This window comes from Macrosteles quadrilineatus, unplaced genomic scaffold, assembly GCF_028750875.1.
Source record: "Macrosteles quadrilineatus isolate MER2022 unplaced genomic scaffold, UCM_ALF_1.0 Scaffold_1__1_contigs__length_201487025, whole genome shotgun sequence".
In the NCBI taxonomy this organism is placed as follows: domain Eukaryota; kingdom Metazoa; phylum Arthropoda; class Insecta; order Hemiptera; family Cicadellidae; genus Macrosteles; species Macrosteles quadrilineatus.
The window spans coordinates 90,617,694-90,641,880 of NW_026542594.1; the positions used below are offsets into that span (position 1 = coordinate 90,617,694).

The window sequence follows — 24,187 nt, forward strand, 5'->3', positions numbered from 1 at the left end:
TATAGATAAAGATTTACTCCAAGGGGTAAAAAAGTGTTTATCAAGCAATCAAAAGGATGGAGACCCAGAAAATGAAAAAGAAACAGAACAAGATAGTCTGACCAACACTTCACCCGGAGATGATGCAACTTCCTCAACCTCCTTAATTTGTGTATTGGGAATGCCAATACACAAATTAAATTTAAAAATTGGATCTGTAATAATGTTGCTACGAAATCTTAACACAAAACGGGGGTTATGTAATGGCACACGATTAATTGTTAAAGAACTCAAGCCCAATTTAATAATTTCTGAGGTTTTAACTGGATCAGCAGCACGTGAAATGTTATTCATTCCAAGGATTGACTTAGCACAGACGGACACAGATTTACCATTTTTGTTTTAAAAAGACGGCAATTTCCTTTAAAATTAGCGTTTGCTATTACAATAAACATAGCACAAGGCCGCCATTGGATAAAGTTGGGATATACCTTCCTGCACCAGTATTCAGCCATGGACAATAAATTGTATGTTGCAATATCAAGTGTTAAAAGGTTTGAAGACATAAAAATTAAAATTATCCCTGGCAAAGAACAAGGAAGATTGTTAAAACATTCAGATGAAGTCTTTACAAAGAATGTTGTTTACAAAGAAATACTGTAAATAAAATATTTTTGTAAAATTTTATTTGTGTTTTTCATTATTTTACTCTTTTAGAAAACCAGTTTATTTTCTAAACAATTTCATTCTTAAAAAAATGTTCAGGTACTTACAAGGGCATATATTATGTACTACTGTACTTTCTAGGGACCGTTGTATTTAACTACAACGGGCTCTGTTGCTAGTAATTATATAATCCTATATAGTATGGTCTAAGAACCTTCAGTGAAATGCCGGCCTTTATTTAAGCTATTAGTTATTCAAGTCGGACGAGTTTCAAGCAAACACAAGGTGACCAACCAACATAAAAATTATTTTTATAAGGTTTTTATATGATTAACAATTAATAACTACAGTAATGTTTATGTTTTTTATATGTTTTGGACTCAACATAATCAGTAAATTATAGGCTTTAATTTGAGCTTTTGATCGTTGGAATCAGTTAAGTTCAAGATACTGTATTACTCAATCAAAAAACATAAATCTGATTATTTCTCGGATACCAAATTTAATTTTAGATATATTTACTCAATTCTAATTACATAATTAATCCTATATATTTTTATCTAAGAACAGTGAAATACGGGCTTTTATTTGAGTCATTGATTATTAAGATCGGACGAACCTAACACTTCTTGCTTAGTCATGAACAAACAAAATTGATCCAAAAATTATTAAAAAAAAAGTTATTTATCATAGATTGATAGTTAAATGATTTTGCTTGAAACCTCAACAGTAACCATCGATTTCTACGGGTTTCACCTAGTAATTCTATTAACGTTGTGGACTTACTGCCTGGTTAATATGTTATTTGTTCCAAAAGCTTAAAACTGTTGATTAGAAATATACTTAAGGACTTAAAGGTATGTTTAAAATCTTATATTTACTATTATTCTACTGATAAAATATACAAAATACATGGTCTTCCAAAAACTTAAAAAGTTATTTGAACAAAACTATTTTTGGTCAAGTAGTATTACAATATACAAATGAATGATGATGCTTGATGGCAAATCTGTGCATGCGTACCTTTAATTAAAAATTAAAGACCAAAATTATGAAAATCGGTCGAGTAGAAGAGCCAAACGAACTCGGAAAAGAAAAAGCAAATTAAGTACAAGAGAAATTATGACTCCAGGCATGGTGCCAAATCTCTTGGAAGTTTGAAATCTGGAGACAGCGTTTGGATATCTGACGTGGGAAACCTGGAACGGTTGTAAAAATTGCAACTGAGTCACGATCATATATTGTCAGGACTGATAAAAGAGACCTAAGAAGAAACCGTTTCCATCTTCTACCATTTCCCGACGACTTAAAAAGTACACCCTCACGAGACAATGTGACAGAACAAAATTTAACAAGTGTCTGTACCAGAAGTCCAAAACCACGAGAGGACAACTCAAGTTACAAGACTAGGCACGGGTGTGAAGTACATCCTCCAAGGAGACTCAATCTTTAAGGTGATGTTTCATAAAGACTGCAAAATAAAACATGTGTTTTATTTAGATTACTAGCGGAATACCCGTGTTTCGCTAGGGAAACTTTCAGATTGGTTGAAATTTTTAATAGATTAAGTTCCATTTTAAGTTCCAACAGCCTTCTGTCATCAATTCAGTTACAACCTGTTTTGCTCCAATCGATGTCATATAACGCAGCTATTATAATGTCTCACCCGGTCCATAAAGTGTGTATGCTCAGGGTGGTTGCCCATGACTAGACTGCATAAAGGTTTAGGTAGGTGCTTTATCTTGAATTATTCTCCCAAGTGGAGGTGTTTAGGGATAATCTAAGCAAAACTACGACGAAAAACAAATTTAAACTATAAAATAATCAAATGTATTTCTCATTAATGTTTTCATGACAAGGAACAATATTGGACAACAAAACAGACAGCTGATAGTAAAAACAACATTCATATCATCTGTATGACTATTACAAATAAATAGAAAAGGCAGGCATTTTCAACACTTTCCCTTATTTGCATAGTCCAAGATTTTCTCGCAGAACTTGAAGTCTTGGTCGAGGTATAGGCTTCGTCAGTATATCTGCTAGTTGATATTCTGAACCGATGTGCTTTACAGTCAGCATACCTATATTTATCCTGTCTCGAATGAACAGGTACTTCCGCTGAATATGTTTTGTACGAAAGTGAAACTCGGGGTTTTCACAGAGTTTTCTTGCTGATTCGTTGTCAACTTTCAGGATAGGAACAGCAGACAATCCTATAAGTTCTTTGAACAAACGAGCAATCCATATTGTTTCTTTTGAACCAAGATTAGCTGCAATGATTTCAGCTTCACAAGTTGAGTCCGCAACTAACTCCTGACGACGACTAAGCCAAGTTATAGCTGCACTCGCGTATTTAATAATAACTCCACTTGTTGAACGCATTGTAGTTGGACAACCAGCAAAGTCCGCGTCACTATAGCACTCCAGTAGACGTGTTTTAGGTTTGGATTGGTACACTAGCTTCTGGTCCACAGTGCCGGTCAAATAGCGTATAACACGCTTTGCTCTTGTGACATCATCTTGTGTAGGATTTTCTAAGTGACGTGATAGAACACTTACACTAAATGCAATGTCAAAACGAGTACCACGAGCAACATAAAGTAGGGCTCCAACTGCCGATCGGTATGGAAAATCGGAGGCTTTCCCTGGTGTTTGAGCAGTGAGCTTCTCTATGGGAGTAAGTACTGGCTTGCATCCTTCCATGTTGAATCGAGAAACGATCTTCTTGATATACGCTGATTGGCAGACCAATATATCACCATCACTTTGAGAAATTTCGAGTCCGAGAAAGTATGACACTTCTTTAGCAACAATTTCAAATTGTGAACGAAGTTGCCCAATAAATAAGTCCATTTCAGTCTGACTAGTTGCTGCGACTAATCCGTCATCAACATAGAGTGCAACGATGATTTTTCCAGCAGGGGTAGGACAAATATAGACGCAGGGATCTTCACGGCTCTGTCGAAATCCTAAGCCTTTCATGAAGTCGTCAAACCATTTATTCCAGCATCGAGGTGCCTGTTTGAGGCCGTATAAGCTGCGTTTGAGACAACAAACACGATTTGTCCCATCTGAATATCCTTCAGGCTGCTTCATAAAAATCTCTTCTTCAACGTCTCCGTACAAGAACGCAGTTGAGACGTCAAAACAGCTGCGATAGACAATATTGATCGAACGACCTCCAGATGAGCAACCGGGCCGAAGGTTTCGGCATAATCAATACCAGGTCTTTGCGCACATCCTTTGATGACCAATCTCGCTCGATATTTGTCAACACTTCCATCAGGATTGCGCTTTATTCGGTAGACCCACTTGTTGTTGATAGTCTTCTTTCCCGGAGGGAGTTCGGTCAATTCCCATGCACCGTGTGTATGCATGGATTTCATTTCTTTGTCCATTGCTGTTTTCTATTCAGCACTATCTACTGAACTGATGGCTTCAGTGTACGACTTAGGTTCATCGTCAACAAGAAGAACTTTGGCAAAGTTAGACGAGACGTAATCGGTTAGCCACTCGGGTTGCCTTCTTTCCCGAGTCGAGTGCCGAGTTGCAGGATCGTTGGATAACTCTGCATCTTCACTATCACTGCTACTTGACGGGTCCTCAGTTGGTATAGGCTCATCATTACCTGTCACTGGAGAACTAGGCTCGTCGATAGTCTCTTCAACTTCTTGCCAGTCTTCTTCGACGTCATTGGTTTTATCAATCTTGATAGGCCACTCAACTTTCTTGTCACAGTTTCCAACGATTTCTTGAAAAACGACGTCACGAGAAACTACGATATCTCTTCTCTCTGGGACGTAGATTCGATATCGTTCATCGCCATCGTATCCAACCAGGTAACCAACCACAGCTTTCTTGTCCATTTTCCGCCTCTTCTGCACAGGAACATGGACGTAGCACTTTGAGCTGACCACTCGCAGATGTTTGATCCTCGGCTTTTGACCAAACCAGAGCTCAAAGGGTGATTTGTTGGCAACTGCTGACTTTCCCACTCGGTTCAAAACGTAGCCAGCAGTGATGACAAGTTCCGCCCAGATCGCTGCAGGAAATGTTACATTTGGATTGGCGTACTTGAAGTTCCGGGCCATTTCGACTATTGTTCTGTTCTCTCTCTCTACAGCACCATTTTGCTCGGGTGTATACGGTGCTGTCAGACGTTGGTTAACGCCATATTCTCTGAGGATTTGACGAACTTCAGCGTTGTCAAACTCACCACCGTTGTCGCTGAGAAACTCTTTGACGTGATGACCAATCGTGCGTGCTTTAGACAACACTTCACGCAACGCTTCCTTCACAGCAGATTTTTCCCTTGCGACAAAACAGTATCGGTACCTTGAAAAGTGGTCTTTTATGACGATCAAGTATCGGCGACCTCCGAAGGATGGGTCAAACGGGCCGCAACCATCACCGGATATCAACTCACCGGGGGCTGAGGGGCGTTCTCGTGTTCCAAATGGTAGACGGTGTGCCTTTCCGAACTGACACGGTTCGCAGATCTCGTAGTTGGCTGGCACTTTGATACCCATTTCGGATTCGAGCTTCGATCGGACGAAGCGTTTATCCATGTGACCCCAGCGCTCATGATATAACTGCAGAATGCGATTGTCTTCTGCTGCATTAAAAGCGCAAACCTCAGATGGTTGAACTGTGTGAAATGAGGCACGATACAAAGTTCCACCACAGTTTCGAGTACCTTTGAATACAGTTTGTTCGTTAATAGTGAACCGACACTCGGTATTAGTCGATTCAAACCTGCTATTAGGGTTTTGATCATGAGCTGCGAGAATGGACACTAAGTTCCGAGAAACGTCAGGAACATATCAGACATCGTTGAGTGTGAACGTTTCCAGTTTTCCATTTTCATAGTTCGCTACTTCAACGACTCCACTGCCAAGAGCTTTTATAACTTCCTTTCCCGCTGCCTTTACTGTTGCGTTCGAGTTTGCAGGAAAAGGTTTGTACTCCATGAACCAACTCAGATTTGACGTAATGTGCCGCGTAGTGCCATTGTCGATCCACCACTGGTCGTTCGTGGTCACGATATTCGTGTCACTGCTGATGGAAATCAGCGCACTTCGGTTGTCAGTCACGTTAACTTGCGAGCCCTTCGTTCTCTTCTTATCAGTGTCACTCGTTTTTGAACTAGTGCTAATGCCGTTAGCTCGAGCTGGATACGCAGGCTTGCCGTCAGCTTTCCATTTAGAACACTGGCGAATCCAATGACCTTTCCCCGAACAGTATTTGCACGAAGTGTCACCTTTTGGTTTCCTATTATTCTGACCACCGCTGTTTGTGGCACTAAGAATGTCACCAGCTTTTGACGTAGGAGCAACATTACGCTCATGAAGGATCAATGCAGATGAAACATCTTCAAGTTTCTTGCTGTCGTTTGCCTTCATAAGTAAGTAGCTGGACTTGAACGATTCAAAACGCTTCGGCAAAATGTGTAACACTTTTGACACAAACAGGAGCTCAAGAAAATCTTCGACTGTTTGGATGTTACGCGTTTTGAGGCCAGCTGCAAATTCGCGGTTTTGATTCTTCAATCTTGAAAGCACGGTCGGGGCATCCTCGGTATCATCCCATTCCATACTGAAGAAATCCAAACACTGACGAAACAACTGATCTTCTGCCTTGTTATCGAACTGCTCGATCAAAATGTCCCACGCTTCCTTAGCTGATAATCTTCCGGAAATACGTTTATGTAGATCATCACTGACGCACTGAGAAATAACTATTTTTGCCTGAGTCGTGGATTTGTTGAATTTCTGAAGTTCTTCCTTTTCGGCTTTAGTCGGACGCTCAGAGAGGGTAGGCTTTTTTCTCTTTCCCTCGACGATATCAACCGCGTCGAACAACTCTAGAACGTCCAACACTCGATCTTTCCACGTCGGCCAATCTTCTGCTCCTTTCAATGGTTTTATATCTTTCACGTATTCCATTTGTAGAGCTGGACGAACTCGATCGAAAGATATACCAAAGAAATAATACTTTTGAGACAGAAAAATACGTCAGATTAAATTGTTCTTACCGTGTACGTAGTAGACTAGATTTCCCAACACTGTTATTTACTTAAAACGATGCTGGCGACCATAACCTCTTCAATTATTCTCCCAAGTGGAGGTGTTTAGGGATAATCTAAGCAAAACTACGACGAAAAACGAATTTAAACTATAAAATAATCAAATGTATTTCTCATTAATGTTTTCATGACAAGGAACAATATTGGACAACAAAACAGACAGCTGATAGTAAAAACAACATTCATATCATCTGTAGTATGACTATTACAAATAACAAAAGGCAGGCATTTTTAACACTTTAAAGGTAGTAGCCACACCTTACCACCATTGCAGTTCATGTCCGGTGTTTATTCTTTCCATTTTAAGGCTTCTGAGTACTTATTATTTGAACTTCATGGTACCGGTACCTATCGCCACCGAGCTATCTCCTTCATAGTCTATTTTCGGATGATATATCTCGTTGATAGATGTTTCACCATCCATTGAATCTTTGGCAAATGTATTTCAGGATGAGTTTGTTTATACCTTTTGCTTGCGTATTTCGCCTGCTTTTTCCTTTGTTTGTCTGTGCACCTGCTACGCCGTTTACACCTTAATGTATTTTGTTGAGATTCCGGAATCGGCTGACGATTAGGATAAACGGGCTCTTTCTGTGGTTCTTAAATGTCGAAGTGCCCGCTAGACAGGGATTGTGTCAATTTGAGTCTTTTCACCGGATTACGTTCATCACCAAACTTGACTTATAATTCACACTATTCCGATAAACCTCGAAAACAAATTTGAATAGGGTTGAAGCTACAACCTACCAAAGGTAAACGGCTTAGACATTTAATAGAAGTATTCCCTGGAATTGGGGTAATTATTCCCGTCACTGTCGTATAGAATAAGATTGAGAAGTAGTCCCAGTTCCTTACATTTTCAACAATCGCTTCGCACACAGTTATTAGTGTGTGTATGTGTGTAAGGTGATGAATGAGAGTGAAGTAAATAAACACGCTTCATCTCCTCTGATCACTAAAAGTATTATCTTAAAATATTAACTGTCTACTTTCGTTTCCTAGACATTATTTTTTGGGAAATAAACCATACAAATAGCCTACAATAGGTTTTTATAAACATTTTAGAAAAAAGAAAGTCAATGAGTTAATGAATTACACACTTAAAAAATAAAACTCCTTATTCACACACTATCAAAAATTATTTACCAAACAAACTTCCTCTAATATAAATATGGCTAATAATTAAAATTTAGACAATTAATAGTGCTGCACCCTGTTGGTACATTTTGCAACCTTTTAATGATATTGATAATCACAGAATCAAATTATTTAGTTGAAACAGCTGTTAAAATTCTTTAAGTCTATTTAAATATGAGTACTCATAAGGTTAACATGGGAAACTCCAGAGCCACTGGGGCGGAGCCCTTTTGACAGATCTGCACGAAACTTCACACAAACCTTCCTTGAATAATCCTTAATAATTCCTGAAAGTTTCATTACAATCTGTCGAGCGGTTTCGGAGTCCATAACGTTCAAATATATATATATATACAAACTTCCTCTTTTATAAATACGAGGTGTTAGCCCGTCCTACGTACGGGAATTCAGTAGTCAGTTAAAACCGTGTGTAATTCAGATCAGCTAGTTTACACAAATAAAGGCAAAGTTTCTTGCAGTTTTAATGTGAAAAATCATCTTGTAAACAAATGTTGTGTGACCAAATATGTTTTTATTCCATCATAGGCCTATACGATGCATTTTAAATCCGATAATTTTACAATAAAACAGCAATTCTGCAATTTTTACGATGTGAAAAGCGTTGAAATGAGATTTGCAGCCGATTCTCACAGACGCACACTGATTATAAAGTAGCCTACGGTACGGTAGAGAAATAATAATAGTCAGTTGAGAAGTGTAGACCTAGTCAACGATACCACCTTCCATAGCATACCTGCCTCTTCCATAATTATTATCACCAAAATACAACTACTATACACAATTTCTAGTAGGTCTGAATAGAAACGACCTAAAATAAAACGATAATATCCAATAAAATGCACAGTACACATAATTTAACTTTGGTGTCCTAACATCAAAACTAATCGTAACACCTATCCTTTATATCAATTTCACTGCATTATTTGCTAAATCAATAAGTGTAAACGAAGAAAAGTAAAAACAATAACAGTTTGTTTTGAAACAGCTGTTTGAATCGAATAACATTCATTTGAAAAAAAAGAACTGGTCACATGTAGCAGGAATATAAAAAGTAAACACGCTAGTAAAGCTAATTACGTAATTGTCAATGTTTATTATCCATACCGTTATCAGTTCTATCCTTGATAATTTTTTAATAACCCACACTCATTGAATAAACGTGCATCGTAATTTCCCATATTAGTTAATTTAAACTACAATATATTCATAGTTGAAATAAAAGTGATATTTTCACGTTTGGGGGCGCTGATATAGGCGCCCCTAAACGTAACCACAACTGAACACGATTTCATAAAAGGATGGTTTGTCTAATTGCAGTATCCTAGGTCAATGTTGACGTTGTGTTCAATCTATATGTCATCCATCTGTTTATCTTTGTATAAAACCCGGCTGAGGTTGTGGTGGTAATTTAAAATCGTTATTCCTGATTATTCTTGATCTTCATTTTATGACATAAATATTTCAGGGCCTAATCCAAACAAATCTAAAGCAGACAAACATTAATTGTAAACAAAAAGCTACCATGAAGAATTAAAACATGTAAACATTGTTAGTTTTCTAATCTTTCCTTGGAAAAGTGGAGCAGTAAAATAATTTGCATTTATCCTTTTTTATTAAGACTCGGGTACAGAGCCTCGATTTGTACTGTGGTTTAATTAATTTTGGTTAAAACTGTGGTCTAATTATCTCTACTAATCTTACTTATTTCCTATAATCAATGACAAAATAAGAGTAAATAAGATAACCTCATAGTTCCATAGTTTATATTTAACCAGCTGTTAGTTAAAACAAATTATATTGCTTTAAAACAAATCGAAGATTACAAAGATTGCTTTAAAAAATAATTTGAACATCCTAGTATTTTACTATGTATATTTAATTAATCTGTCATCCTCTTACAGAAGAATTGAACGTATCAATGATTAGCATTACACATAGTATAAATAAGTCAACCCTAAGTATGTCTTTACATTTTTATCCAAATGCTGAATTTGTGTCACAAAGGCTGAATGTTTACAGCTGTTATGTTAAGCAAATTATTTCATGCCAAAAGCTAGTTTAGAATCTTAGCGTCGGCTGCTAGACTTTTAAAAAATTAAAACTTATTTTCTAAAAAACTGGGACCCTAAACTAAAATTATGGCTTCGACATTCCCTAGTTCTCAAAATTATCTTTCTTTCAACACAAAAATCATGAAAATCCGTCGAGTGGTTGATTCAGAATCGTGAAATAAAAAAACACTGTTTCGTTTTAATATTATAGATAGATTATGATGAAGATGTAAACGAATATGATTATTGAGTGGAGCAAGCGAAGCTCTTATACGTCGACTCTTATGCATTTCGTAATACGCAAACTCCTCCTAGACGGCTGAATCAATCGTTTTTTTAAATTTTGAGTGCAAACAGTGAGTGCCAACATCTATATGGCGTTAAAAAAGTCTCTCAGGAATCCGCCCCACTGGGTCTCAAAGATTCAATGTAATCCTTATGGAAGCAGTATTTGACACATAAACAAAGACATATGATCAGCTGTTGACTTTTGAATGCAGTAGATAAAGAAATAGCTGATAGCATTATTCCACAGATATTAGAACCGAAACGGTATGGATCATATATATAATCAAATGACGACACTAGCTTGAGGTCCATTTAGGAAGTGGTGAAGCGGTGTAGGAAGTGGTGAAGGAAAAAGTAAAGGTGAGCAGTCTGGAGTGTGGAAACTGTTTATGACGATTAGATTTAGGTATCTGCATTCCTAAAATTCTAAGGGAAGGGAAGAAAACAGGTCGGCGACGTAGGAAGTGGTGAAGGAAGTAGTCAAGGTGAGCTGTCCGGAGTGTGGAAACTGTGTGTGACGATTAGATTAAGGTATCTACAATCCTAAAATGCTATGGGAAGGGAGGAAAACAGGTCCGCGATGTAGGAAGTGGTGAAGGAAGTAGTAAAAGTGAGCAGTATGGAGTGTGAGAACTTTTTATGACAAATAGATAAAGGTATCTGCAATCCTAAAATGCTTTGGGAAGGGAGGGAAACAGGTCCGTGACGTAGGAAGTGGTGAAGGATGTAGTAAATGCGAGCAGTCCGGAGTGTGGAAACTGTTTATGACGATTAGATTAAGGTATCTGCAATCCTAAAATGCTATGGGAAGGGAGGGAAACAGGTCCGAGACATAGGAAGTAGTGAAGGAAGTAATCAAGGCGAGCTGTCCGGAGTGTGGGAACTGTTTATGACGATTAAATTAAGGTATCTACAATCTTAAAATTTTATAGGAAGAGAGGGAAAAAGGTCCACGACGTAAGAAGAGGTGAAGGAATTAGTAAGGTGAGCAGCGTGGAGTGTGGGAACTGGAAACCGTTTGTAGCAGTTAGATTAATGTATCTGCAATGCTGAAATGCTACGAGAAGGGATGGAAGCATCCCCACGACAAAGAAAATGGTGAAAGAAGTAGTAAAGGCTAGCAGTGCGGAGTGTGGGGAATGTTTGTGGCAATTAGATTAACATATCTAAAATACTAAAATGCTATGGAAAGTGATGAAAACAGGTCCACGAAGTAGGAAGGGGCTTAGGAAGTAGTAAAGTATGAGCATAGTGTGAGAACCGTCTGTGGCAGTTAGATTAATGTATCTTTAATCCTAAAATGCTATGAGAAGGGAAGGAAACAGGCCCCACGACGTAGGAAGTGGTGAAGGAAGTAGTAAATGCTGGCAGTGCAGAGTGGGGGAACCGTTTGGGCAGTTAGATAAATGTATCTAATACTTAAATGCTATGAGAAGGGAAAAAACAGGTCTATGACGTAGGAAATGTTGAAGGAAGTATTAAGGCTTGCAGTGCAGAGTTTGGGAACTGTCTTTGGCAATTACATTAATGTATCTGCAATCCTAAAATGCTATGGGAAGAGAGGGAAACAGGTCCACGACGTAGGGGGTGGTGAAGGAAGTAGTAAAGGTGAGCAGTGTTGAGTGTGGGAATGGAATTATGTATCTGCAATGCTAAAATTCTATGGGAAGAGGCTGTAGACTGTTAAAATGATTATGAAGCACGAATCGGTACATATTTCGATACATGCAACCGTTTACAATAGAAATTTACAACTGAGTTGACAACAGCTGTTTTTTACTCCATAGAGGCTAAAAACGATTTTTACTCCCTAAAGAGTACAAATGCTACTTTAGACCTGCAACGCATGCATTAAAAACGACTGTTTTTACTGCAGTATGACAAAAACAATATAATATGAACCCTTGATGACTCCGCTCAATTTCGTGGATGCCTCTGCGAACGCCACCTAGTTGTTATACACTTCTTACAAAAGACATATTCAAATAAAATGTTATTATTTTAGTTCATTCCTAATTATTATTATCACGAAAACTATAGACGGTCGTGATACATTTCTAGCCTGTAAATTACATATTTTTGGAAATTTCAACCACTGGACGACCTCCTAGCATTTTTTAATACATAGACTAGAGGGACTATGCTGCTCCGCAGCGTTGAAATAAATATCATATAAGAGAAATAATCAAATTTATGATTTTTGATTGAGTAATACAGTACAGTATCTTGAATTTAACTGATTCCAACAATCAATAGCTCAATTTTAAGCCTATAATTTACTAATTATATTGATTCTAAAACATATAAAAAACATAAACAATACTGTAGCTATTGATTTTTAAGAGGGGGGAGTCATCAAGGGTTCATATTATATTGTTTTTGTCATACTGCAGTAAAAAAAGTAGTTTTTAATGCATGCATTGTGGACCCCATCTAAAGTAGCATTTTTACTCTTTAGGGAGTAAAAATCGTTTGTAGCCTCTATGGAGTAAAAATCAGCTATTGTCAACTCAGTTGTAAATTTCTATTGTAAACGACTGCATGTATCAAAATATGTATCGATTCTTGCTTCGTAATCATTTTAACCTACAGTCTACAGTCTCTTCCCATAGCATTTTAGCATTGCAGATACATTAATCCATTCCCACACCCAACACTGCTTACCTTTACTACTTCCTTCACCACCCCCTACGTCGTGGACCTGTTTCCCTCTCTTCCTATAGCATTTAAGGATTGCAGATACATTAATGTAATTGCCAAATACAGTTCCCACACTCTGCAGTGCAAGGCTTACTACTTCCTTCTTACTTCCTTTTAAGGCACGTACTTGGGAAGAGGTTTTTAATATTGCATCATCAGAATTACAAATATTAAAAAGATGGTTCTCAGAAAACATTTTAACAATGAATGTCAGTAAAACAAAATGTTTGCCTATCGCACTTCGTCCCGCTAGCGAGCCGCCCGCCAAACTCAGACTAACCTTACACTCATGTGGCACCGCACGCAGCGATTGCAACTATCAAATTATTGAAACTGTGTCGCAGTATAAATACCTGGGCATTATAATGGATTCCAAATTGAAATGGGAAAGTCATATACATTTTTTTAAAACAAAACTTAGAAAAATTATTTATGTTTTTACCAATTAGGTCAAATTTTACGACATGAAGAAATTAAAAGAATTTATTACGCCTACGTTCAATCTCATCTGCAGTATGGTTTAATAGCTTGGGGAGGGGCTTATTCATCAGTAATTGAACCTTTGTTCGTAATTCAAAAATCAATAATTAGAGCTGCGTTAAGAAAACCGAGACGTTATTCTACTGATCATCTGTTCAAAGAATCCCAGTTTTTATCAATAAGGCAGCTATATGTTAAAGATTTATTAGCTTATTCATACATTCATTTAGACCTTATCGCCTCGCCAGTAGTTCATAACTATCATACCAGAAACTCAGTGATGATAGGATTACGGGTCCCAAGAGTTCTCAAATCAATCAATTTAACAAATTCCTTTTACATTGCTAATTGCTTGTTGCGTAATATTCCTCCAGAAATTAGGGACCTGCGAGTGTCACTGAGTGTATATAAGAGGGTTATCGCTAATTGGCTGATGGAGATAGGCCTTGACAATACAGAGTCGCTTATCAGCCCAGAATATCTCGTTTAGACCTAACCAACTGATAACTGGACTATCTATTGTACCTTCCACAGCACTCTTACTTGACGGAATCCACGCCTCAATAAAAAAAATTTGGTTTGAAAGAAAAAAGTTATGCTTAAATCGGATGTATTGCAAACAATGTGCACCCCTTGTTATTGATTGCACGTTGCATATGGTTTTTTAGGTTATTTTATAACTGTTATAGTATTAATTGTATAGTGTTATTTTACCAAGTTATTGTTAGTTCTTTTTTTTATGTGTATTAAGTGAAGAGTGAAGAACTTTTGACAGCAGACAGCTAAGGACTCTATCACGCACAGGTCATTGTGACCCATGTGATATTTTTATTTTTTGTATTTATTGCTGCAAAACAGTGTGTAGACCTGATTCCTTCCCTTCTCATAGCATTTAAGTATTAGATACATTTATCTAACTGCCCAACGGTCCCCCTACTCTACACTGCCAGCCTTTACTACTTCCTTCACCACTTCCTACATCGTGGGGCCTGTTTCCTTCCATTCTCATAGCATTTAAGGATTAAAGATACATTAATCTAACTGCCACAGACAGTTCTCAAACAATGCTCATACTTTACTACTTCCTAAGCCACTCCCTACATCGTGGACCTGTTTTCATCACTTTCCATAGCATTTCAGCATTGCAGATAGGCCTACATTAATCTAACTGCTACAAACGGTTTCCAGTTCCCACACTCCACACTGCTCACCTTACTACTTCCTTCACCTCTTCTTACGTCGCGGACCTGTTTTCCTCTCTTCCCATAGAATTTTAAGATTATAGATAACTTAATCTAATCATCATAAACAGTTCCCACACTCCGGACAGCTTGCCTCGACTACTTCCTTCACCATTTCCTACGTCTCTGGCCTGGTTCCCTTCTTTCCTTTAGCAGTATTGGATTGCAAATACCTTAATGTATACTCTAGCTCACTATGACCCAAATGAAACGTTAATCCTAGCAACAGATGCAAGTCCTACAGGGCTAGGAGCTTGCTTATCACATAGATACAAGGATGGATCTGAGAGGCCCATTGCATTTGCATCAAGATCGCTTACGAAAACAGAACGCAAATACAGTCAGATAGATAAAGAAGCTGTGGGAATTTACTGGGGCTTAAAGAAATTCTTTGCATACTGTTATGGAAGGAAGTTTGTTTTAATAACTGATCACAAACCCCTTGTAGCCATTTTCAACCCTACAAAGACCTTACCATCTATGACTGCATCAAGGATTTTTAATTATGCTCATTTCTTATCGGGTTTTGACTAGGCCTATACGATTGAATACCGAAGTACGACACAACATGCTAATGTGGATTATTTATCAAGATTTCCTGTTACAGAAGTATCAAATGTGTGTGACGATCATGAACGGTTTCTAATGAATCAAGTAGAGATGATGCCTGTATCAAGAAGACTAATTGAAGAAGAAACACAAAAGGACGAGGAACTTAAAAAGGTATACGATCATCTTATATCAGGAAAAAGCTTAAAAAAACTCAGTTTGAATGATAATGAGTTTTGTTTACAAGACGGTTGTATATTCAGAGGGCATAGGTACATTAAGTAAGCTCTGGATATAATAGATTTCTCGACATGGTGGTAAATTCACTTATCCTTTATGGCAGCAGGATGAAAATCCTTCATCTCGTCCTCTTTGTTCTTCTTTCAATACATTTCTGACATTTTAATGCCATCTCGCCAAGTGAATGCTGCTGAGTTCTTGTATTTGTCAGTGTAATTTTGTAAGTACACGTTGCCACTAACTGTTCCGCAGCTCCTCGTCTGGGCTCTTTAAAATGTTTTACATTGCTTGCCGTATGTTGACTCGCCGTATCCGACCAGCAATAATTCTTTGTCATCGGGTCCTTGACATGTTTAAACAAAAATATAATGTAAAACTTTTCTCCCGTTCTGTACTATCGGTAACATTTCGCTGCCGGGTTTCTAATTATTTTTCACCACACTATGATGTTTTTGGCTGTATTACATACGTTAATTGGTGGCTGAAAGTTACGTTTTGCTGGCCATGCCAGCTGTCATCTTAATTTGGGGACCGAGCAGGTTTTTACAGGCCGGGGCCGCAAAATCAGCTGTCCGCTTACTTAAAACATGAATGCATTTTAAATACACGATCAAAATCCATAGCATTGCAATAGAATTGTGTTATTGTCACCGTTGCCTAGCAACTATTTATTTTTATTTTTGCTGATTCCTCAAATTATTTCTTCACATAACCTTAAAGTTGTAGTTGTGTTGACTATCAGTGTGCATTATTATAGTGGTGAATAGTGGTAATAGAGTACAGTGTGGTGAAAAATAGCGTTCGTACCACGGACCGAAATGGTTTTGCAGCTCTAGATCGATTTAAGTTCTCGACTTCGTCTCGAACTTAAAAACTATCTCGAGCCAGCAAAACCTCATTTTCGGCCCTAGGTACGAAATATACTATTTCAAAACATGCAAACTGTTTACATTTCAAAACCAAACAAAACAGCTGGGATTTAATTTTTTTTTTAGATAATCTTTGGGATCAACTTCAATCAAATAAATCAACATCACTCAATAACGGCAGAACACGTTTCAGCTAAACTTAACAAGATTACTTAGACTAATAGTGAGATGGTTAATAAACAAACAAATTTCAATTAGATAATGCTAATGCAATTTAAAACGAACTTAAAATTTCCAAATTTTAACATTAGGCTTATGAGACTAAAGTAGCCATATGACAGTTTTTTGTTTACAAGAAAAATGTAAACAAGAGAACCATAAGGTATTTCTGAACTTTCTAGCCTTTCTTTTAAACGTTTTTAAACCATTCCTATGATTTTAATAAACAAGAAAATGCCGTTAAAACATTTTTTAAGGCGCGGAATTCACTGAAAATCGAGAAAATATACGGAACTACTTTCTCAATGCGCGGAGCATAAACAAGGTGCGGAGGGATACGGACCAGTGACTACTTTCCTGGGAACCTATTTGTGTTGCCAGCTGATTAGAAACAGCCAATAGAAATCAGGATTTAATAAGCAATATATCGAACCGCATCGAAATCGATATTTAATCCGATAATAGCCTACATCACAGGTTATATTATGTTGAATTACATCGACGGTGCAGTAAGTTATTAAACTTATTAAATAAAACGCAGATTGAACAATGATCTATGATTTAGGCATGTGGGGAAGGTAGGTCGGGGTTTATGAGTATTCGTGACTACATTAAGTGTTTTGAAGTGAGGTTAGATTAGGGAGGTAAAGTGTAGGTTATAGGTAGGTGATCGAGTTGTTTATTTGTGTTGCACCATAATTTTTATCTTTTGGAATAGTTGGTTAAACGGGGAAACGATTTCAAAAATGTTTGCATATGATCTTAAAAAACCATCTACTGTATTCTAGCATTGACTTTATATAAAGTCAACAATTATAGCAAATTACTACATAAATAAAACCCAAATGAAAAGAACATTTGGATTTGGACCTTTGACCATAGCAAAACTAACATATAATTTATGAAATGTGAAAAGTTGTATATCATTAAATACTATTCTGTAATATTAATAATTGTTCGGCAAATCCTCATTTTAATGGCTCGGCTGAAAATGGAATCTGCGTTTTTGAAACAGTAATTTGGTAACAATTCAGTAATTTAAAATGTTGACAACAGTAGCCTATCCTATATAAATACTGTTATTTGATTGCCAAGCCACGGACTATACATGCGTCCAGTTACAACCGTAATAAGTAAATAATTAATTACCTGTACTTAAAGAAGTACACTTTTAACCAAGGTATGGATACCGTAATCGTCTAGGCCTGTCCAGAAGTAGGCTACTAATTTCTAATTATATTATCTAGGCTACATTTTATTTTTAAGGCATGACTTCCCTTCTTATTATTATTCTGTTTTCACTTAAATCAGCTGAATATCTGCGATGTTTACTTATTACTTATGTTTAGGCCTACATTTCAGCCATCTTATTTTATTGTTCAATAAGTAAGTCTTTTTGCAGTTTTTACACATTGAAATAGATGATTGATAAATCAGTTCATTTTAGTCTTTACATTTATTCTAGGTGTTTTTCATTTGAGTCTTACATTAAAATAGCCCTACATTTTTCGCAGGCCTATGTTTTATCTTTGACTATCAATACAACTAGACATTCCATCCCCATGTTAAATTTGTAACCAGCTTTTTCATCAAAATATTCTGTATCCAATGGCCAATGGTATTATTAAGGACAGTATTAAAATGCCGTCTCTAAATCATCCTAAATAATGGTAGAAGACCTAAATTCCAGGTACATTACAATCACATCCTCCATCAAGAATACTTGGTATTAACAATCATAAATTATTTCTAGCAAAGAAAGCTGAGTTTAACCACAGTCTAACAATAAATATATTAGACTGTAGTTTAACCGATTGCAGGGGTTGAAATGAAGACCAATGTTAATGTTGCACAGTTGAATTTAAATATCAAATTTCCCCTGCTGTTGTAATACTTTAATACTCGTTTTTTTAATAGTTACTGCTTTTTTTATACTCTAATATAGCCTACTTTAACCGATTGTAAGGGTGAAAAATGAAGTCCAATGTTTTTGTTGTAGGCTACAGTTGAATTTGAATGTTAAATTTCCTTTCTCTTTTTTATACTTTAATGCCCTTTTTGGATGTTACCCTACCAGATTCCAATTACTGTAATATTTTCCTGGTCAAAACTACCATATTGCACTTTTGGAAGAGGTATCTGAATAACAAGATGTAGTAAAAACAAATCTGAATTATTATAATTTTAATCAATAAAGCCAGCATTAGTACATCTATTGACCTTTTTACATTTAGTTACTTATACAAATATCAAATCATGTTTGTTCCGCTCAACTGGCTTTCACCTCTCTGAGAGCAACCCTAGTTAACTAATGTATTGACATCTGTTTCAGAATATAATAACATTCAAATCAATCACGATATTATCCTTATGGAAGGAACTTTGAGGGCAGCCCACGTCCTTAAAAAGATATATTTCGAAAATCTAAAGCCAGTTTGCACATCTACTCTCCCAGACGAAGATTTTGGTATATAATATGTGGGGTTAAATCATAACACAAAAAAGCCTTATTGTTCACAAAGTTTCATGTCGCGTATTAAATATATAGACTTTCTATTTTCTATTAGGCCTTCAACTAGGCATAACTAACTTACAACAATATGTACGAGTCTAACTTAGGCCTAGTTGATAAAACTTTAAGGCAGCCCTGTTTTGGAAATAGCCCTAATGGAAAAGTTCCAGGAAGAAAAAAAGAGAGCGAGTGCCATGGTTAGGTTTACTGTAGGTACTTACTTATCATTCACGATTCAGAAATGCATTTTAGACGAAATTGTGAAATTGTTTCCTTAGATGAGTGTTGACATTACAGTCGGAAAAATTACAATAGTCTCAAATAATGTCTGTTCAATCCATTTATATGCCTTTAAACTGTTTTAAAATGTCCAGAATTCAGAATTAAAACAGTAAACAAAATAACAAATTATGTTCATAAACTGTGACATAAATAGATAAGACTTCTTCTTGAGTTCTTATTCTTGTTAACTTACAATGAGTAATCTTGTCTATTTATTTACACTCTACCCAAACTTAACTCTCAACTGTATTCACTGACACATTCTACAGTAGTCATTCTAGTGATTCACGGATTGACAACTTGTTTAAAGCCTAGTGTCGAAGCCATGGTGGAAGGAAAAAACATAGGTGTGCTATTCCCACATATTCTGACGTCACTCGGATTGCAAACAAAAGATCATCTGATTGTAACTGTCAAATTAGTATGTATTTGTTTTTATTTGGTTGTTATTGTTTTTATAATAATAAAAACAATAACAACCAAATCAAAACAAATACATAATATACTAATTTGACAGTTACAATCAGGTGATCTTTTGTTTGCAATCCGAGTGACGTCAGAATATGTGGGAATAGCACACCTATGTATTTTCCTTCCACCATGTGTCGAAGCATGTGTCGAAGCATAGATGAAGTAATATAAATGTATAAGTAATATAAATGGTGTTTATTTATTCTATGGTCGAAGTCCGTCTGTCTGTGGTGGACTGGTGGTTACAAGTCTAAAGTCTAGTACTGAGTGATTCGATTCAACATCAACAAAAACAATAAACAATCAACACCACAGCCCCACTCGCTTAGCTGGTGATCAGCTGGAGCAGATGTTGGTAAAAGTGTTGCCAACCCTGTAAACCTAGGTGTTTTGAATTACTAGGTGGCGTTCGCAGCGGTGGGGCACACGGAAGATTTCTCAGGTGCCGTTTGACGTCACTAACTGCTGACGTCACTAACTGCTGCGTCTGAAGAAACAGACAATTTTATAATTTTCTATTATTAAATTAAACTGTCATAACCTAACCAAACTAACCAAACGAGCTGATAATGGAAAAATCGAATAAAGGTTTACTAATCTAAAACATAGTTTTGTTCATAAAATAAAATTATAATTGCCTAAAATTCAATTTTATAATTTTTTAATTATAAAATTAAACTGTAATAACCTAACCAAACCAACCAAACTCGCTGATATGAAAAAATTGTTGATAAAAAGTTAGCGCCACCGGCGGGATTCGAACCCGGAACATTCAGTTTATCAGCCCGGGGAGGCCTTCTTTTAGGCAACCTTTCATCTAGGTACCATTTCACTTAAATCACATATCAAGTTGGTACCGACAACTCAAATCGGTCAGCTAGGTCCCGGCCCCTCCCTTCTGGGGGAAGGGCGTGGCTTCGCCGTGGTCACGTGTTTCGCGGTGCGGTCGCTTACCCTCTACACTTCTGAAAATTCCCGCGACTTCTTTGAATTACCTCTACTCAGTGTTGCCACCTCATTGTTGCGATTTTACCCTAAAGGCGGGCTAAAATTACCCTAAATTACCCTAAATGTACTTTGAGTTACCCTAAAAATTACCCTAAATGTTAATATTTGCGTTTAATGCTTTAAAACATTGTTAAAATAATATAAATCTTAAATAAGGTGGTTAATTAAACTAAATAAGGTTCCAATATCAATCAATATACGTAAGATTATACTCGATTCTCAAAAAACCCGAAAAGAAGAAGAACATGTCGATATTCAGCTCTATCGTATATACGAAAATATCGAATCACGAATTATCGTATTTTCTTACCGTGTCGACCCATTACTACTGTTTTTGGACAATCATATCTTTATAATACAGTACGGTAACACCAAAGCTTTAATGTATACTTATAGTAATTTTTTGACACAATTTGTAAACTAATCCTAACTTAAAATATGAAATATTAATAGATGAGTGAACGAAGTGAACGAATCTATGTATCGTGTATAGCGGAGTCGGAGAAAAGTTGTCCGCTTGTCTGTGAGTGTGTCTGTGTGTTCGCACCAAAAACTCAAGAACCGTCGCACTTATAGCGTTCAAATTTTGCACAAATAATTATGACACCAGTGGGAAGACCTCATTAAAATTCTAGACGATGCTGCTCAGTAGTAATTATAAAACCCTTAAAAAACATTTATTAAATTTGTCCCATAAGAATAACATTAGGAGCTACCTTCTTCTTCTTTTTATTTGTTTACGTTTTGCGACCAACAATTTTGTTGTCTACTTAAGACAGAGAGAACGACATTTACTCTAAGCTCTTTCATTCATGGAGTAAACAGTTTGGCGTCTATAAATATATATCATTATAATTTCACAGGTATCAGAATAATGTTGTTCAAGTTTATTAAATTTCACAACTTTCTGAAAAATAAATTGAACTTTACAATATTAATCGGCAGTTATATACCGTTTATGTTCAGTATTAAAATTCACCTCTAAAAATATATATGTATATATTTAGAACGAAGCAGATTTTTACATTATTCAATTTAATGTTGGCATTGAATATTAAATATTCAAAGATGTTAGTAATACTAAAATGCTATGCGAGGGGGGGGGGACAGGTCCAGGTTAGAGAGTGGTAAAGGAAGCGGAAAGGTGAGCACTGCGGAGTGTGGAAATACTTTGTGACTGTTAAATAAATATATATGTAATATTTAAATGCTATGGAAAGAGAGAGAAACAGGTCTACGATGTAGGAAGTGGTGAAGGAAGTAGTCAAGGCGAGCAGTCCGGAGTGTGGGAACCCTTTGTGACATTTAGATTAATGGATCTGCAATAATAAAATGCTAAAGGAAGGGAGGGAAACAGGTCCAAGACGTAGGAAGTGGTGAAGGAAGTAGTCGAGGCGACCATTCCGGAGCGTGGGAACCCTTTGTGACAGTTAGAATAATGTATCTGCAATTCTAATAATGCTATGGGAAGGGAGAGAAACAGGTCCACGACGTAGGAAGTGGTGAAGGAAGTAGTCAAGGCGAGCAGTCCGGAGTGTGGGAACCCTTTTTGGCAGTTAGATTAATGGATCTGCAATAAAAAAAATGCTAAAGGAAGGGAGGGAAACAGGTCCACGACGTAGGAAGTGGTGAAGGAAGTAGTCAAGGCAAGCAGTCCGGAGTGTGGGAACCCGTTGTGACAGTTAGATTAATGGATCTGTAATAAAAACATGCTAGGGGAAGGGAGGGAAACAGGTCCACGACATAGGAAGTGGTGAAGGAAGTAGTCAAGGCGAGCAGTCCGGAGTGTGGGAACCCGTTGTGACAGTTAGATTAATGGATCTGCAATAAAAAAATTCTAAAGGAAGGGAGGGAAACAGGTCCACGACGTAGGAAGTGGTGAAGGAAGTAGTCAAGGCGAGCAGTCCGGAGTGTGGGGACCCTTTGTGACAGTTAGGTTAATGTACCTGCAATACTAAAATGCCATTGGAAGGGAGGGAAACATGTTTACGACGTAGGAAGTGGTGAAGGAAGTAGTCAAGGTGAGCAGTCCGCAGTATAGGGACCCTTTGTGACAGTTAGGTTAATGTACCTGCAATACTAAAATGCCATAGGAAGGGAGGGAAACATGTTTACGACGTAGGAAGTGGTGATGGAAGTAGTTGAGCAGTCCGGAGTGTCGGGACCCTTTGTGGCAGTTAGGTTAATGTACCTGCATTACTAAAATGCCATAGGAAGGGAGGAAAACATGTTTACGACGTAGGAAGTGGTGATGGAAGTAGTTGAGGCGAGCAGTCCGGAGTGTGGGAACCCGTTGTGACAGTTAGATTAATGGATCTGCAATAAAAAAAATTCTAAAGGAAGGGAGGGAAACAGGTCCATGACGTAGGAAGTGGTGAAGGAAGTAGTCAAGGCGAGCAGTCCGGAGTGTGGGAACCCTTTTTGGCAGTTAGATTAATGGATCTGCAATAAAAAAAATGCTAAAGGAAGGGAGGGAAACAGGTCCACGACGTAGGAAGTGGTGATGGAAGTAGTTTAGGTGAGCAGTCCGGTGTGTGGGGACCCTTTGTGACAGTTAGGTTAATGTACCTGCAATACTAAAATGCCATAGGAAGGGAGGGAAACATGTTTACGACGTAGGAAGTGGTGATGGAAGTAGTTGAGGCAAACAGTCCGGAGTGTCGGGACCCTTTGTGACAGTTAGGTTAATGTACCTGCAATACTAAAATGCCATAGGAAGGGTGGAAAACATGTTTACGACGTAGGAAGTGGTGATGGAAGTAGTTGAGGCGAGCAGTCCGCAGTGACAGTTACCCTTTGTGACAGTTAGGTTAATGTACCTGCAATACTAAAATGCCATAGGAAGGGAGGGAAAGATGTTTACGACGTAGGAAGTGGTGGTGGAAGTAGTTGAGGTGAGCAGTCTGGAGTGTGAGAACCATTCATTAGTTAGATAAACATATATTGGATTTTTAATCATTTTAGAAGATATAATTACGATATCGTTTTAAATCATCATTGTAAGCCATACGATATTTTTTAGGAGATTCCTTACATCGAGATTTGGCAATTAGGATAAGTTAGATTAGTTCAGTTTGGCTTTGTTTTGTTTATGATAGGCCTCATAACAAATATGGAAATATGCTTCATTTAATCAAAAGACATGTTGTACAGGAACGATGGATTTACCTCCTATCGATAACATTGGAAATCCATTACGTATATTACCAATGACTTTGGTTTATACCCATACAAATAACATTGTGTTAACCAGTGACACCGGTAAGTAGGCTAGGTGTGGGTGGACTCTTTCATTACTGCGCTCATGTTCACTCATCCCGTTACGCGCAGAATAAGCGTACTACTAGTCAAGAAGTAATGAATAATATCTCATATTTTATTATAAC

The 24,187-nt window shown here is 37.2% G+C and overlaps 1 protein-coding gene across 1 annotated transcript in view; it reads right to left on the bottom strand.

The window, feature by feature from the left end:
* LOC128998808 (uncharacterized) overlaps window positions 1-19,626 on the bottom strand; it is a 261,627-nt gene extending 242,001 nt beyond the window's left edge. Inside the window, exon 1 of the mRNA XM_054425167.1 lies at window positions 19,262-19,626. Within this exon, the coding sequence (XP_054281142.1) occupies window positions 19,262-19,268 (7 nt within the window). The 5' untranslated portion in view covers window positions 19,269-19,626. The remainder of the gene's footprint in view (window positions 1-19,261) is intronic.
* Window positions 19,627-24,187: the final 4,561 nt, after the last annotated feature.